Source organism: Marmota flaviventris, chromosome 2 (genome assembly GCF_047511675.1).
Source record: "Marmota flaviventris isolate mMarFla1 chromosome 2, mMarFla1.hap1, whole genome shotgun sequence".
NCBI lineage: Eukaryota > Metazoa > Chordata > Mammalia > Rodentia > Sciuridae > Marmota > Marmota flaviventris.
In genome coordinates this window covers 111918344-111934650 of record NC_092499.1, presented here as the reverse complement: position 1 = coordinate 111934650, position 16307 = coordinate 111918344, and the positions used below count along the sequence as shown (strand labels likewise).

The window sequence follows — 16307 nt, the reverse complement described above, 5'->3', positions numbered from 1 at the left end:
CTTGGATCTGTATCCGAAACATTGAACAATTTTGTGGTTTCCCCTTCCCCAGGGCTAAGTCAGTTGCCTGAGCAGGTTCACCTCTCAGGCACTTGAAACTCCACGAGAGAAACCACCATCAATGGGGAAAATATGGCAAATGTGGCTGCCCCCTGCCATTTCTCAAAAAGTGGCATTTCTCCCTAAACCCACCCCACCACCACACTGCTTCAAAACTGAGGCATTCCAGGGAGGGACAGCACCACCGACCACTGGACCGAGGGTGAGGAAAGCCTGCACATCCCCTGCTTCCTGCAGCCAGGTGGGTCTGTACAATTCCAGGTGCTTCCAAATTGGTCCCTCTGCTCTCCTGCTGCTGTGAGGGCTGACTCTTCATTCACTGGGTCTGAGTCTTTCTCCTGCTTTCATTCTCTTCCTCATAGTCCCCATCCTTTTAACAAGGTAGACAGGGTTTTAAAACTAATTCTGCTCCTCTCGGAGCCTCTGATGTTCACCTTCCAAAGCCCAGGTGGTCCCTAGGCCCTGCTGCCGCCCTTCCAATAATGCTGTCAGCCAAAGCCTCCCGCCAGTGAGGAAACCCCACCCCAGAGCTGAGCATCCAGCCTCAGGCATTTAAAATTCCATCTTTGCCTTCAGGCTGAAATCACTGCAGCACAGACTTCCTCTACCTAAGCTTTAAAAAACTGCAGAGGGCTTTCTTTCCTATTAAGGTATTTTATCTACTCCCCCATAGGCTGCTATTTGTCAAATGAAGGTCATTAAATCAATTTTTTGGGTTACAACTAGCATTTAAAAAAATAGTTGGTTTCTTTTAGATGTATGTATATAATATGTTATAAAATATATACTATACTGAGGACTATGGTCAAGAGAATATGAAAAGACCTCACCCACCCAGAGCCCCTGCCTGGGTTGGTTGGCTGGAACCCAGGAATGACCGGCTAACACTGGTGGGCAAGTAGCTCAGCTCCAGCCCCAGCGCCCCCACGAAGGCACTCACTTGCCCAGAGCTGGTTTCTCTTGGACCTATTCTTGATGCCAGCTAAGGTGTCAAAGATGGAGGCAGCTCTTCATCATCTGGTCCCTTCTTAAGTTTCACAACATCATCTCCTGCTATGCCCTCTTTAAAACTTTCTGGTTCAGTCACTTTGTGCTCTGTGTAAGTTCTCTCAAGGTGTGGTGCTTTGTCCTGCTCTTTGCAAGCCTGGTTTCCTCTCCCTGATCAATTCTTCCTAGACTTTTGGAAGTCTGTTGGGGCCTCACCTCTTCCTGGAAGCTCTCCATGACCAGCTATACTCTGCTGGGCTTCTTCTCCACACCCCCGATAGCACTGTGCTTGCCTCTGCCTCTTCATACTGCGTTGTCCACCCCTCCATTCTTTCCTCTACCCTCACCCCTCTACCACTGACTGCAGTCTGCCTCTGACCCACAGGCATCCGCTGTGACAGCACATGTCCACCCGGTCGCTGGGGTCCCAACTGCTCCGTCTCCTGCAGCTGCGAGAACGGGGGCTCCTGCTCTCCAGAGGACGGGAGCTGCGAGTGCGCGCCTGGCTTCCGAGGACCCTTATGCCAGAGAAGTAAGGTTGCACCCTGGCCCCAGAGACCCAGTTGGTACCACCTGATGGAGGCTGGGCTCTTGGAGTCAATCCCCTTCTTTCCCCTCCCTTTGGTCCCCTCTCTCCCTGCACTGACTGTTCTGTCCCCAATTCAGGGCCAGCCTAGCTCCTTGGTTAAAAACAGGACCAGACCACAGTTCCTCCCTCCAAGAAGGGACGGGCCGTTCCAGGTGTGGGGAAGATGCAGCTTTCCTGCCTTTCTGAGGAGCCTCTCTTCACTATAATATGGGATGGGAGGGGTGGCCAAGCTTTCTGAGGCCCCTGGGGCTACTGACCACTGTCTTCCCTTCACCCTTAGTCTGCCCCCCTGGATTCTATGGCCACGGCTGCACCCAGCCTTGTCCCCTCTGCGTGCACAGCAGTGGGCCCTGCCACCACATCAGTGGCCTCTGTGAGTGCCTCCCAGGATTCTCCGGAGCCCTCTGCAACCAAGGTACTGTCTCTAAGGGGAAGGCACAGGACAGGGAGCAGGTCCTGGGAGGGAAGAGACAGAAAAGAGAGGGCTTGGGGTTCTGCTCCTATTCTGTGATGGCAGCTCCTTCCCTCTTCAGGGCTCAATTCCGATAACCGAGCACTGCATGGCATGAGACAAAGTCATCCTGCATTTGAAGGAACAGGCTTAAAGAGGTGAAATGACTAGTCTGTGGTCTCCCAGCTAGCGAGTGACAGAAACAACTTCTGGCTCCAACACCCACACCAAGGGGATGAAAGATGAAATAAGCATAGAAAAGATCCATCGCAGACTTAGACTGATGATGCAGATTGCCCAGTGGTAAAAGGCAGAGGACTCCGGGAGAGCACGGGGGTCAGTTCTGGCATTGGCTGCAGATAGGAAAGCCGCAGTCCTTCTCCCGTGAGCTGGGGCGGGGGGGCATTGCCAGTCCCTCTCCACACGCTTTCCTATCAGCCTCAAAACCCTTCACAACATCAACTCCAGGGCCACTGCACTCCACGGGAGTGGAGAGCCTACTTGCTTTGCTGTGCTACTATACTAGTTATCTGTAGGGAAATGCCTCACTTTGTGACACTTGCAGGTGTCACCATGGTTGATTTCAAAGTACCAATGGTTTAACACCACTCACAAACTTCCTCCACATGAACAACCAGAGAAAAGGTAGGCGCTAGGCTCCAGAACACACCATTCCTTGCTTGGGACTTAGGCAAAGGCAGTGTGGATCTGGAGGACGCTCCGTGCACTATGCAGGACTTAGCTGGGCTTTTAGTCTGTGAAGGAAGAGAGGCACCCTGGTGGCAGAAACTGCCTAGGCAAAGAAGAGAGGCCTGGACCTGCTATCACCCAGCAGTAGGGAATGGCTGAAGGAGGTGGAAGCTACAGCTGGGAAAAGGGGCTGGGAAGGTAGGCTGGGGCCTTCAGAAGAGCTCTGAATGCAATCCTGAACCCCACCTGGCAGAATTTGCACTCTAACCCATAAGGAGTTAAAGGATCTTAGGATAATGTAAACTTAGAGCTAAAAGCAACTTCAAGGTCACCCAGGCAAGAATCTCATCTGGCCTCGGTTTAAATACTTCTCTTGACTGAGAGTTCACCACCTCCCAGGGGAACCCATTCTTTTGATGAATAATCACTGCTGAGCTGGGCTATTTAAGTCTGCGGGCCGTTAATATGTATGAGTGGAAAGTTTACTCCATGATGCTTTGAGGTCATGAGAAGTTTGGGCCCCAGGGAAACATATGTGACAGTTTCATTTGCTTGCAACCCTCCTAGGACAGTTCAATCATCACCTGACATGTTGAGGTTTACTTATTAAGCATAGAAGACCCAGCCGTCAATACAGATAGGTCTGGTCTAAATTAGGACCTAACCCGCTGAGGAGTAACTCCCGCATCCTGCATTGTCTGATTTATCGCCCACTGGCCTAATGAGTATTTTCCACATACAGATCTAATAGAGTTTGCTATTAATGGCAACTGCCCTGGTTAAGCCTCAAACCTTGTAAAAAATTGAACTGACACTTTCTAATGACTGGCTTTCCAGCGAGTTACAAATTACAGACACTGCTTCTGCAGAATCATTAAACATAGATTAAATATAACCAGATGTTTTCTTTCCACCAGCCCCCCTTCTCTCCAGCACCCTTACTCTTGATTCAACTAAGAAGTCAACCAATTAACGTATTAGATGGTCACATTAGCAGCTCTGTGGGCAAACATGTTGCCATATGCGTGTGAGAAAGACTTCAAAGACTGTCTTGTTAGAGAAGTTCAGAGTTGTTTGGGGGATAGGGGAGTGAAGCTACTTGGGCACCCCAAAGAACCAGGGCTGGATGCAGATTCTCCAAATAGAGCACCTCCTTGAGACAGGGAAGAAGAGTCTAGGTGACTTGCTCTTAAGGAAGCTGAAGGTGGAGGTGGAACTGCACACAGGTGGGACGTGTGTCTGCCTTCTGGCAGTAGACCTGCCTGGACAGGGGTTTGCCAGGGGAAGCACAGGGCCCGGGATCAGCCAGCCTGCCTACAGCTGAGCCTTCTCATCCCCATTTCAAAGATGAGGAAATGGAGACCCAGAGGGGTGATGTGGTTTGCTCAAAAGTACTTAATCAACAAGCAGTAGAACTTCCTAGCTGTGTGACCTTGGGAAAGTTGCTTAAGTTTCCTCATCTGCAAAGTGGAGTTAATAATATGGGAATGATGAGAATACCTAATAATGAAAACATGCCAAGGTTAAGTGAACTAATATTTGTGAAGCACTTTGAACAGTGGTGTATATTAATACCATATGTATTTTTGTTGAACATAGAATAAAACTAGGACCCAAACCCAGGGCTTTGGACTGGAGAGTCTGGCCACCAATTCTGCCTTCATTGTGTCCCAACCACTAACCATGTCCAGGGGAGGCAGAGGGAATGCAGATCCCTGCCACCAGATGCTCACAATCTGACTGAGGAAGGGCTGGCAACATAAAGCAGTGTGGTGGGAAGGAGGAAATACCAGGCCAGGGTTTGCGAGACCTAACCCAGGAAGCTACTTGCCTTCAAGTCCTTGATTCTCCGTGTGTTTCAGCCAACTGAGGGCCTCAGGATTCAGGAGCTGCCCTCCCAAGGAAGGCAAGGAAGCCTCTTTTTGGACAGGCTGCTGGGACTGGGCTTTGGGAGGAGCATGCTAAACCGAGAAGAGCTTAAAGGGATAGGGGTCAATCCCAGTAAGGTCCTCTGGAAGATCACTGCTCCCAAGAATGATTTTGGGCATTTTGGAACATTTCCTAAGAGTGTACTGGACATCAGGGTCTGTGCTGGACACTCAGATACAGTAAAGCACCAGAGCCATGTTCCCTGCCCTCAAAGCCTAATTCAGAGGAGGAAATTCTGAGCTCAGCCTTTCCCAGCAGGACTTGGGAGGCAAGTGGGGGGAAAGGTATGGTCAGTTTATTTCCATACATTCGCCCATTGTGTCGTGATCACCTGTCTTTCCAGGCTTTGTAGGGAACACAGATATGGATGGGGCCCAGGCCTGACCTGAAACAGGCTCACAAGTCTCATAGAAGACTAGGGAAGAAACTACCTGGAAACTGAAACAAGGTCATAGCCACCCAGAACAGAGAAGAGGAGTGAATCCATTAGGATTGAGTTCAGATGTAAGCCTCATAAAATCCAAAATAAGTGGCTTAAAAATAATAAGCATTATTTCCTTCATGTATTTTTTAAAAAATGAAAAGATCTACAAGCAGGCCAATGGGGAATGTTAGGGCAGCTTACAGAGAGAGATGTCAGAGTCCAGGTTCTTTATTCTTCAGAGCTTACCATGGGCCAGACTACAGTCTCATGGCAACACCTAGCTGTTCAGGAGTCCAAGGAATGAAGTCTTTATTCCAGGTGGCCACAGCGCAACCAAAACTCAAGATTCTAGTTCAAAGGAAGAGACTTAGTATTGAGGAACAACTAGCAGTCTACTAGTAACACAGGAATCATGGAAGAGGTACATTTAAGATGAATCTTCTAAGGCAGGGTAGGATGTCCACAGCTGGACACAAGGGTCAGGGGAAAGGGAACGGCTTCAGCAAAGATCCAGAGAAAGGCCTAGGTGCGTTTGAAAAGTACAATGTGGGAAAGATGGGAGTAATCCAGGACAAGCCAGGTGAGATAGTTAGTGCTGGACTCCAAGACCCCAGAGATTTTTTTCTGGGACAATGGGGCGCCGTTGAAGCTGTGTGAGCAGAGCATAGGGAGGCCATGAAGAGAGTTGTGCTTGAGAAGTAGGGTCAGGGGGTGGACTGCAGGAAACCAGAGATAGGCAGGTACCCAATTAATACTTAGACCTGGTCCTAAAGAGCTTACAGTCTGATTGAGGAAACCTGTCCTTCCTCCAAGATCAAGGAGTGACTCCTCCAGAAGGGGCTATGGCCAAAACTCTATAGGTGACAAAGTAGAAATGCCATGGAGTGCAGGGGAGAACAGGGCCTTTGGGGACCAGAGGACACTAGGCTGAGGCTTGAGGAACAGGTTAGAGGACAGATGGACAGGGACAGACAGCAGGGCCAGTCCTCCAGCAGACAAACTACAGACAGACCTGCCACATTGCATTGGTCCCTCTCCTTCCAGCTATAAGCATCCTCATCCTGTGGCTAGGGGATTGGTGATACGAGCATGTGTGGTGATGCAAAGCTGTAGGCTGGGGAACAGGATAGGGAGCACTGGACTGAGAGTCCACAGGAGTAAAGCCCAGCCTCACCACTTCCTATCTGTGAGACCTAAGTCGAGTGATTCCACCTCTGTGGGCCTCAGCCTGTTCCTATCAAAAAAGATCATAATAGAGCCTTCTGAAGATGGAAACACACTTATATGCAAACAGAGAAGGGTGATAAGGGTGCCATCCAGATCCAAGTCCCCAGGATGGTTGTGGCTGTGGCCCAGGACCCTCTGGGGGTGTAGCTGTGGGTGGTGGCTTTAGGGGTATGAGAGTCAGGACAGGTGCCAGGCTACCCTGTGCCCACAGTATGTGCTGGAGGGCACTTTGGGCAGGACTGTGCCCAGCTCTGCTCCTGTGCCAACAATGGGACCTGCAGCCCCATCGATGGCTCCTGCCAGTGTTTTCCTGGATGGATTGGCAAGGACTGCTCACAAGGTAAGCTGCTCCCCATGGGAATACCCCCATCTAGGGTCAGTCCCTGAAACTTCCTTCATTGCCAAGAACCTCTCTGCCCTGGCACCTCCACTCAGGAACAAAATCCCCATTCAGCTCTCTAGTCCACAGGAAAAATCACCAGGACTGACCAAGGATATTTTAACTCCTGTTATTAAAGATATTGTTGACAGTACCATGAATGCTATTAATTTTGAGAATTGATACTCCATTAGCACCTGTGTGAGGAGCAGCCCCTGAGTTTGGATGGCATGCTGGAGTTTGGGAAGTAGGCAAGACCAAAGCAGTCACCTTGGGAGGAATGCAGGCCTTCTGTGTGCCCAGTGTGGTGTCCTGGGCATCCTAAGCCTGGATAGGGCCTTATAGAGGCCATTCATGTAAGGTGCACCTAGTCTGATTCAAAGGTAGCATCCCCTCTCCAGGGGGCCCCCAATCTAAGGACAGAGACCTGGCCCCAGCCCTGTGGAGCTCCTCCTCTGATGGGGGAGACCAAGCCAGTAGTCATAAGAGGTCCCAGTAAGATGGTGTGGCCTGAGGGAATTCCATTCTCTTTAGGCAACTTGGGCTCCTTCCTCAGCTCACCAGCTAAAAGGAGAGATAGTCCCTGCCCTGGGAAAATCCCCACTCTCATGGGAAAGCTAGTGTACACAGTATATTCATATAAGCCCCAGTATTTATTCACATGCTCCAAATCAGGCAGCCCCTGGAGAGGGAGTGTACAGGAGCCCTCTGAGCCTTGCTCAGTAGTCACTGAAGACTAGGAGAGTGGCCAGAGAATCGGGGTCCAGTGAAAATCCTGGGCGACTAGGCTAAGAAGTGAGTTGAGGAAATCTGGGAACAGTGCATCAAGCCCCTGAAAGCCAAGAAATGGCTCTATCCTGGCATCTTGGCTCTGACATGTGCTCCCCTTCCTCTCCCTTTCCATCTGCCCCTCTCTGCCTTGCCCTCACCCTCTGCATCCCACCCACCCCCCAGCTTGCCCACCTGGGTTCTGGGGCTCTGCCTGCTTCCACACATGCAGCTGCCACAACGGGGCCAGCTGCAGCGCTGAGGATGGGGCCTGCCACTGCACTCCGGGCTGGACCGGACTCTTCTGCACACAGCGTAAGCCCCACCTCCTGGCCTCCCAGCCTCCCAGCCACTCCCAATCCCATGCTGCAGCCTACTGGCCACCGTGAGCATAGTCCAGGCCTGAACAGAGGGAGGGAAGAAGCTGGCCCCAGGGTCTTATTGGACTCAGGGTTCACAGGCCCAAAGTTCTGGAAGGTCAGGGATCTAAGATACCCCAGCAATCACAAAGACCAAGCCCTCCTTGGACAATGGAGAGGAACAGCCTATGGCATACAACAAAGAGATCTGAGTCTGGCCTCTGATTCCAAGACCCCTTTGAAGGAAGGACCACCCAGTCCCATTTCTACCCCTTCAGCAAGAGGGTAGAAAGTGTGGAGACGGCACTGGTCCAGGGTCTCACTAGTCTTTATCCTATGCTCCATGAAAGAGGAGACTGAGACAGGTCTGGTCCCAGCTGCACCTCCACAGTTGTCCTGACTCTGCAGAAACTCCTGTGACCAGAGATCTTGTTTCTCCAGGTTGCCCAGCAGCATTTTTTGGGAAAGATTGTGGGCGCGTTTGCCAGTGTCAGAATGGCGCCAGCTGTGATCACATCAGCGGCAAGTGCACCTGCCGCACAGGCTTCACTGGGCAGCACTGTGAGCAGAGTAAGTTGCCCCAACTCCTGATCCTGGGTGTTGGGTGCCAGGCCTCAGCCTCCTAAAGGGGCAGTGTCCCCCTTGAAGGTCCATTCATTCAAGATTCTGCACCCCCTGCTCGGGTTTTTGGGGTAATTCCTAAGGAAAAAACCAAGGGCTATGTCTACTCTAGTGCTTAAAGAGTTTCCTGGGGAGGGAACTGAGGGCACAGCAAGGGCTGTGTATATAAGGAGTATATAAGGGACTAGAGAAAGGCAGGATCTTCTTGTTTTGTTTAAGTCCCTGTGGCACCCAGCTCAGGGCCTGGCACATGGAAGAAGTATGGGTGAGTGGGTCCTGCCCTCTTCTCCTCTGCCCCATATCCCACCATTCTGGGCTATAAGTGCTCTGTCTACCTCCAATATCTAAACAAAACACAATGGGAGCCTCGGTTAAAAAGGCTTCACACCACACGAGACAGAACTGGCCTGTTGCTGTAGGTAACCCTCCGTGGAATGGGAGGGTTGGGGAATGGCTGCATCTCACTGTCTACCCACATTTTTCATGCCACACAGGATGTGCCCCGGGAACCTTTGGCTATGGGTGTCAGCAGCTCTGTGAGTGTATGAACAATGCCACCTGTGACCACGTCACTGGCACCTGTTATTGCAGCCCTGGATTCAAAGGAATCAGGTGTGACCAAGGTAATGCACAGGTGATAGGGTGTGTGGGCACTGTGGAGTCTCCATGGAGTTCTAGCTGGACTAGCTGGTATTTTTAAAGGATACTTCCCTCGACTAACATTTGGGAAGAGAGTGGAGGCAGACACCTGTAGGCAGACTCCATTTCCCCCTGCTCATCCTTGGCAAATTTCACATGAATCAAGCAAGAGTAACCACAAGCCAGTGTTATGGAGAGGCAACCAAGTCAGAATATCTGCCAAGTTCTAGTTTTGCCATTACCTGCCAGGTGTCCTTGGGTAGGTCATTTGTTTTTGCTGGGCCTGTTATGCCACATGCAAAGTGGGAAGAGACTTGTCTTGCCCCATGACACAAGATTCCTCTGGAGGCCAAGGGGCTCTACCTTGGCTCCAGCTCTATACAGTCAGGTGACCTTATGGTGCAGCTGCCAGGATCAATTGAGACACTGAGCAAAGGACTCAGGAAAACACCTAGCACATGTGAGCACTCCACACAGGGTGTGTGTACATAAAACCTTTTATAAAGTGCTACCAACCTGTGAGGGATTATATGGATGTTGGTTTAGGAGATGGGGGAGGAGAATGGGCTCTCAATGACCTGCATTACAGAAAAGGGGTCAGAAGCCATGTTTCCACTGTCGTCTGGGGATATATCATGGAGAATAATGCAGCACATTTACTCCCTGGTAATGTTGGCCGGCTCTGTTCATTAGCAGCCGGCAGCCAAGGAAGGGTCTAGATGCTGCTGGGTGGCAGGATGGTCCCCCAGACTGAGCATCAGCACAGAGTGGGGGCAAGCCTCACGTATAATCAAGAGGCACCTTGTGAGCAGTAATCTAGGCACACAGGTGCAGCACTCCCAGTTTTCATTGCCAGTCTATCACTGGGTGCTCACAACTCCCCTGGGAAGGTGGGGTTATTGTCTCTATGTCACGAGTGAACCAACTGCAAGCTGTGTCACAAAGCTGGTGAGCAGGGAAAGGAGCTGACTCCAGTTCTTCCTGGCTGCCAATTACTGGGTGTGTGATCTTGGGCAAGTTACCTCACCTTCTGGTGATTCAATTTTTCATCAGTAGAAAGGGATGAGAATAATCCCTTTTTATTGGGCTGCCACAAAGATTAAGTAACTCTAACTCATTTTTGTGACAGAACAAAATACTCAATAAACGTTATTTTGTTTCACAACCAGAGTTACATTTGCTCCTTGTCATGACCCTGGACTCCATTGCCTTTTAGGAGGTTGAAGAAACTGAGGCTCCGTGGGGGGTGGGTCACACAGGGATTGAAAAGGACCAATTCCAGTACCAGGTCTTCTACCACTAGAGGGCTTAAAGGAGTCTGGGAGATCTGAAGAGCAAGCCGGACCAGCTCAGGCTCTTCCTCTGCCCACAGCTGCCCTCATGATGGAAGAGCTGAATCCCTACACCAAGATCAGTCCAGCTCTGGGTGCAGAGCGGCACTCAGTGGGTGCTGTCACAGGCATTGTCCTCCTGTTGTTCCTCATCGTGGTACTGCTGGGCTTGTTTGCCTGGCGCAGGCGGCGACAGAAAGAGAAGGGGCGGGACCTGGCTCCCCGTGTCTCCTACACACCTGCCATGAGAATGACCAGCACTGACTACTCCCTCTCAGGTAAGGGCTATGCCCTGGGTATTCCCTCTTCAATCAGGAGGAACTGCACAGCATCCTTGCAGACACCCAGGTTTAATGAAGACGGTTGTGCCTGCAGGGCTGGTGGCTGGGTCTGGGTGTGGTCACCTCCAGATGGGGGTGGGAAGTGAGAGCCTACTTGAAAAGGTCCATGGAGCTCTAAGCGTTGTCATTTCCTGGATCCCCAACTCTGAGCAGCTACGGTTGGTATTTCCTGGTCCTATTTCCCCACAGGTTCCCCATCCTAAGCTTCACCCAGGGGGTACCTATACTAAGCAGTAGCTTTCCTAAGCTCTCCAAAAGAATGTCTCCCCAGCCCCATGCCTCTGCCTTGCAGGAGGCTAGGCCTTAGGCTCTAGTGCCCAGGCTCTGTCCATTTCATTTTTCCTGGTGATGGCCTCAGGCCAACCTTCCCTGAGGCAGGAGGGCCCTATTATTCCAGTAGAAGAGGGTGGCACCTGACTTGGGAGACATCTGAAAGTTTGGCCAATGTCCCTCTTACAGGCACGTCAGAGCCCAGTCTGTTCACAGATATGGTGACACCTCCAATGGGCATTCTCCCTGGGAGTCCAAGTCGGGTGTATGTATGGTGATCCTGGGCCAGATTCTCTCTCTCCCCTTAACCTGGACTGTCGCCTTGGAGATAAGGCTTTTTGCTTCATATTTAGCTTAACAGTAGAAGCCAAAATGCTCTGAAAACATGCTCATAACCCTGGGTCAGGAGAGGCTGGGCCTGCCTGGGTGAGCACAGGACAGCTCACTGCAGCTGCCTCCACAGTTTATGGCAGACCTCCAGCCTCCCGTATTTTGTACTTAAGAGAATCCAGATCTTTAGCCATTCCTACTGTGTCACCTGCTGTTTGCCAGCTCAATGCTAGGGGCTTCAGGATAGACAGGTGGCCCAGGTGCAGCCCCCTGCCTTCAAAGAGCTCCTAGCCTACATGCTTCAGCCAATGTCAACAGCCTCTGATGAATGCCCAAACCCACAGAGATTTGGGTGTTTTCTTCTTTGACCATAATGAGTAAGGCTGGCTGGGTTTTCTCATACCGTTCCTCTGGTATTCCCCAGCTCTATGGAAAGGTCATGGAATCCTCAAGAGAGAAGGGCTGGGGTCAAGAGGAGTGGGATTCTCTGTATGGAGTCTGACCCTAGGGGTAGGCAGGAAAAGGTTGGCCCCATCCTAAATAGCAACCCAGGGACAAGTGAGGCCATCAGGGCCAACATTCCTCAACAGGCTCCAGCTGAGTACCACCCTCTACACACTGGTGAGCCTGACTTGCATTCTGCATGCTGCAGAAGGGCTGGCATGAGGGAGGCAGCAAAACAGGCTCTCCAGATTTCCATAGGGTAGTGGGTGCCAGGAAGCTGGGAGAGGGGGAACTGGTCACTTTGCAGGGCACTCTCAAGTCTGCCCAACCCAAGCATTACTTTTGGGGGTGTCTAATGCCAGGGGGAGGTATGTGATGGAATATGGCACCTTGTTCTCTTCCCAGATTTGTCTCAAAGTAGCAGCCATGCCCAGTGCTTTTCCAATTCCAGCTACCACGCACTGGCGTGCGGGGGGCCTGCCACCAGCCAGGCCAGCACTCTGGACAGGAACAGCCCCACCAAGGTACCGGGCCCCTAAATCCCCAGCCCCCATCCACTGTTCTCTCATTTAGCCTTCACCTCTGCCCACATGGAACTAATTCATTAAGAGCAGGCTTGGGATTCATGGTACATGTAAACACAGAATCATGTAATGAGAGCATGTATGTGGAGCCAAGTGTACTGTAACCAGCAGGCATCACATGTAACCAACCTACAGCATCTCTCTCTATGTAACATACCCCTGCACCTTGTGTGGAACCAATTGGTATCAAGTCATTTAATCATCATATGTAGCTTTCTTGTTACATATAACCATGTATATTCCATTTAGACACCTTTGCCAACATCAACACGTAATCAAAACACTATACTACCTACCACAAATCATTACAGAATGTTAGCAATACAATGTGTGTAACCAGCACAATATACCATTACTCAACCACTCAATGTCTTTTGAACTTGAACATACTGTGTCATCAGTACACACCATTTGTTGCAATCTGAACCAACACAAGAGATGTGTAACTCAAACATCAGCCATAGCCAGTGTCCACTTCGACAGGGAGTTGGGAAGATTGTGCACTCTCCTGGATGGGGCCTTCCCTGACAGCTCCCAGCAAAACCCTGGTTGATGGCACAGCAAGATGATCTTAGTCACAGGCCTTTGGGCAGGGCTGTCTCAGTATATCTGTTTATAGATAATAGTAGTGTGCCCCCTTAATGTGCTAGTATGTGACCAGGCACTGGGAGAGAGAATGAGGACAAATAGACCCAAGGACAAGGAGTAATGGGTTCATGCTACAAACCTCCTGACACCTATGTATGTGCCCACACATACATGTACACATATACATACATACACACACACACACACCAGCAGAGCCATTTTGAGGAATGAGCAGTTCCAGGACTCCTGGCTTCCTATAACATCCATTCTGGGCCAGGAGCATAGCTTTCATATTCCAGGCCACTGACTTGGAGCTCTAGGAATTCCACCCTCCTTGTCTGCCCCCTGGAGAAAAACCACCAGTCCACAGACTTGGGAGTACTGAAGCCTAAACCCCACAGCAATGCTAACAAAGACTCTGTACAGCCTCAAGCAACCAGTCAAGGCACCATCCTCTAACCCCTCCCAGCCTGTTTTCCTATGAACAGGAGTGCTGCATGTGGGGTACCTGGAGGCCCCCTTGTAAAGTCTGTGGCCATCAACCCCACACATAGTCCACTAGCACTGGCCACTTTGTGTGTGTGTCCCTTTTGTTCAGACCTCTGTTCCCAGCTTTACCTTTAGACTTGAGTGGCTGGGATCTTAAGAAAATTTGGAGTTTCCCAGTAGAAGACCACATTACCAAGGCTGCAGCAGGCTAGAGGCAAAAGACACTAGAAATGAAAGACAATGGCATTCTTGGTCTCAATTTACAGGGACGCACCTTTCAGTAAGGGGCCAAAGTTACTGCGGAGCACCCTACTGGGTATTCTGACTCTCTGGCTCACCTCACCTCACCCCAGAGTGCTTCTACATGATCAAGGACCCCTCAATGTGGCAGAAAGGAATATAGCAGAAGCAACAAGCTATGGCAACATCAAAAAGGATACCGGACTGGGAGCTGAGGTCAGAGTTCTAGACTCAGCTCTGTCACTGACTCCTTGTGTGTCCTCAAGCAAAGCTCAAAGCCAGAACTCAGGTCCCCGTGTGTGTGAAATGAGGATAACATGCTTGCCTTTTATGAAGGGTGGCTGTGAGGTGTAGGGAGAATTGAACATAAGCCTCCAGACTTCCTGCCCTGAGGCTTTCCCTTGGTCATATGAAAGGGAGACTATCATGCGTCCCAGGTCAGGTGGCAAACACTGTGGGCAGCTTTGACACCTACCTCTGTGGTGGCAATGGCCTCATGTTACAGTTGAGGCACTTCCAGAGCCCCTTTCGTGCAGCTTAGCCCCACCCCTGAAAGAGGCTCACTTGCTTCAAGCCTTCTTGGCCATTGGGAGGCCCTGCTCCTGCCCTCTCCCTTGCCACAAGAGCCTGGGAATCCTATAACTTCAACCTGACAGTGTGGACGAGGGATGTTCTGTTCCCATTGGCCTCAGCCACAATATGGTGACTCAAGCCCCTATTTTGGTTCTCATCTAGTACTTCCCTCCCCTCCGTGTCCAAAATCATCACAGGAGTGGGTGTGCTGAGGTGGAACCAAGTGACGGCTGGGGAGGGAACCCAGGGGAACTAGGTATTAACTGGCTTTCCTACTCTCCAAACAGCTCAGTAACAAGTCCCTTGACAGAGACACAGCAGGCTGGACCCCCTACAGCTATGTGAACGTGTTAGGTCAGTAGTGGTTTCAGTCTGGTTCCCCTCATCATGATCCACCGTTTTCTTCTTCCATGTTGAGAGGGCCCTAACCCAGCTCAAAGGGAGAAGGTTGTAAGTCTTGAGCACGGTTTGCCCCAGGGAGAATGGGAGCAGGGAGAAACCCAAGCAAATGAAGCCCAGGACTCCCTTAATTTCTGTAAAAGATGATAGGGAGTGGGTGGCTAATGACCCTTGGGACCACAAAGGAAGACAGGTAGGGCTGGAATATGGGGATTCTAGATGGAAGCAAAAGGTCTGCTCACCGTCTGGGATAAGGACTTTTGTCTGACCCAGGCCCTCCCAAAGTACTCCTTTCAAGGGCTTCCTCCCTGTGCCCTGTATGGGGTGGAGGTGGGAGGTATGGGGGAAACAAGGCAGATGGCCTTGGCTCTCTAGCAGATACCCTGCTCCATCAGCCCTGGCCCCTTTGGACTTTACACATTGAGGCCTTGATTCCTTCTAGGCTGCTCCACCCTGACCCTTGCCTCCTCAGATACTTCCCACCCCCTCTTCCTACCACACCAGGCCCCAGAAATAATGGCTCCTCCCTGTCATTCCTCTCACTAGACTCCCATTTCCAGATCAGTGCCCTGGAGGCCAAGTACCCGCCCGAGGACTTCTACATTGAACTTAGACACCTCAGCCACCACGCTGAGCCACACTCGCCAGGTCAGATGCCCCAGACCTACCCTCCACCCTCTCAGACCAGACCCAGCCCCTGATCTACTCCCCATCCCTACCTCAGCCACTCCTATGGCCCCAGAAGTCTTGTTGCTGAACCTTCCCCTCCTTCCCAATGCCAATCCAATGCCCAGCCCTAAGAAGGCAATCTGTCTGAATCTGTTCTATCATGGCCAGTAGATGTGGACAAACCTGGGTTGCTTTAGGTGGAAGGGACTCAATATAACTGCACTCCCTGTAGCCCATAAAATGCAACCCTTGGGAAATGGAAAATGGCTTGGGGATGGTGACACCTTTGGAATTCTCCAGTCCCTATTAGTGCAGGTAACAGAGTTTGTTCTCTGACCAAAAAGCCAAAAGTCCCCTAGAGACCCCAGACTCACCAAGGGCAAATTTAAGCATTCCCAGATCACTGGGTAGGGTTGCAGAGCAGAAATCTGGGGAAACTAAGGGAGGATCTGTCAACCAACGCCCTCTGTATTCATATATTAAGCTTGAACCTGGTGGCTTGGGAGAGGTGCAAAAAGGAAATGTGGCAAGTCCTAAAATAGGAGCATGGGGATAGGAGTTATAGAAGTAGGTATCAAAGGAATGAATAAAATTAATGACCAGAAAATATCTTCTCTAGTCACTGTGTCTTCACAGACTGGTTTCTAGGGCACCCTGGGGCAGGGCCATAAGACACTGGACAACTCTGGGCCCAACCTCAGTTCCAGGGGGCTTCAGGAGCTCAAGGGATATCAAGCAGCTCTACCAACTTCTGAAGGTCCTGGGTCCCGTAGCACTAGAAAGAGCAAAAGTTCTCAATTCATCCACCTATTGACCCCGCATAGGCAGCAAGTACTCTATACCCATACCCAGATGCTGTGTTTTGTTTTGAATTTTTATATGGTGTTAAGGACCGAACCCAGTGCCTCACACATGTGAGGCAAGCG

General features: G+C 50.8%; 1 protein-coding gene across 7 annotated transcripts in view; it reads left to right on the top strand.

Annotated features, from left to right (window-relative positions):
- Megf11 (multiple EGF like domains 11) overlaps positions 1-16307 on the top strand; it is a 211200-nt gene that overhangs the window by 186586 nt on the left and 8307 nt on the right. For 3 of the 7 annotated variants that reach the window (XM_027925884.2, XM_071607327.1, XM_071607329.1), the window contains 7 exons: positions 1433-1579; positions 1917-2051; positions 6569-6697; positions 7691-7819; positions 8305-8433; positions 8979-9107; positions 10496-10732. In XM_027925884.2, coding sequence (XP_027781685.1) covers positions 1433-1579; positions 1917-2051; positions 6569-6697; positions 7691-7819; positions 8305-8433; positions 8979-9107; positions 10496-10732 — 1035 coding nt within the window. Of the gene's footprint in view, positions 1-1432; positions 1580-1916; positions 2052-2273; positions 2285-6568; positions 6698-7690; positions 7820-8304; positions 8434-8978; positions 9108-10495; positions 10733-12244; positions 12364-14600; positions 14668-15258; positions 15361-16307 lie in introns of those variants that run through there. The other 4 variants (XM_071607325.1, XM_071607328.1, XM_071607326.1 and 1 more) reach the window with 4 other exon arrangements.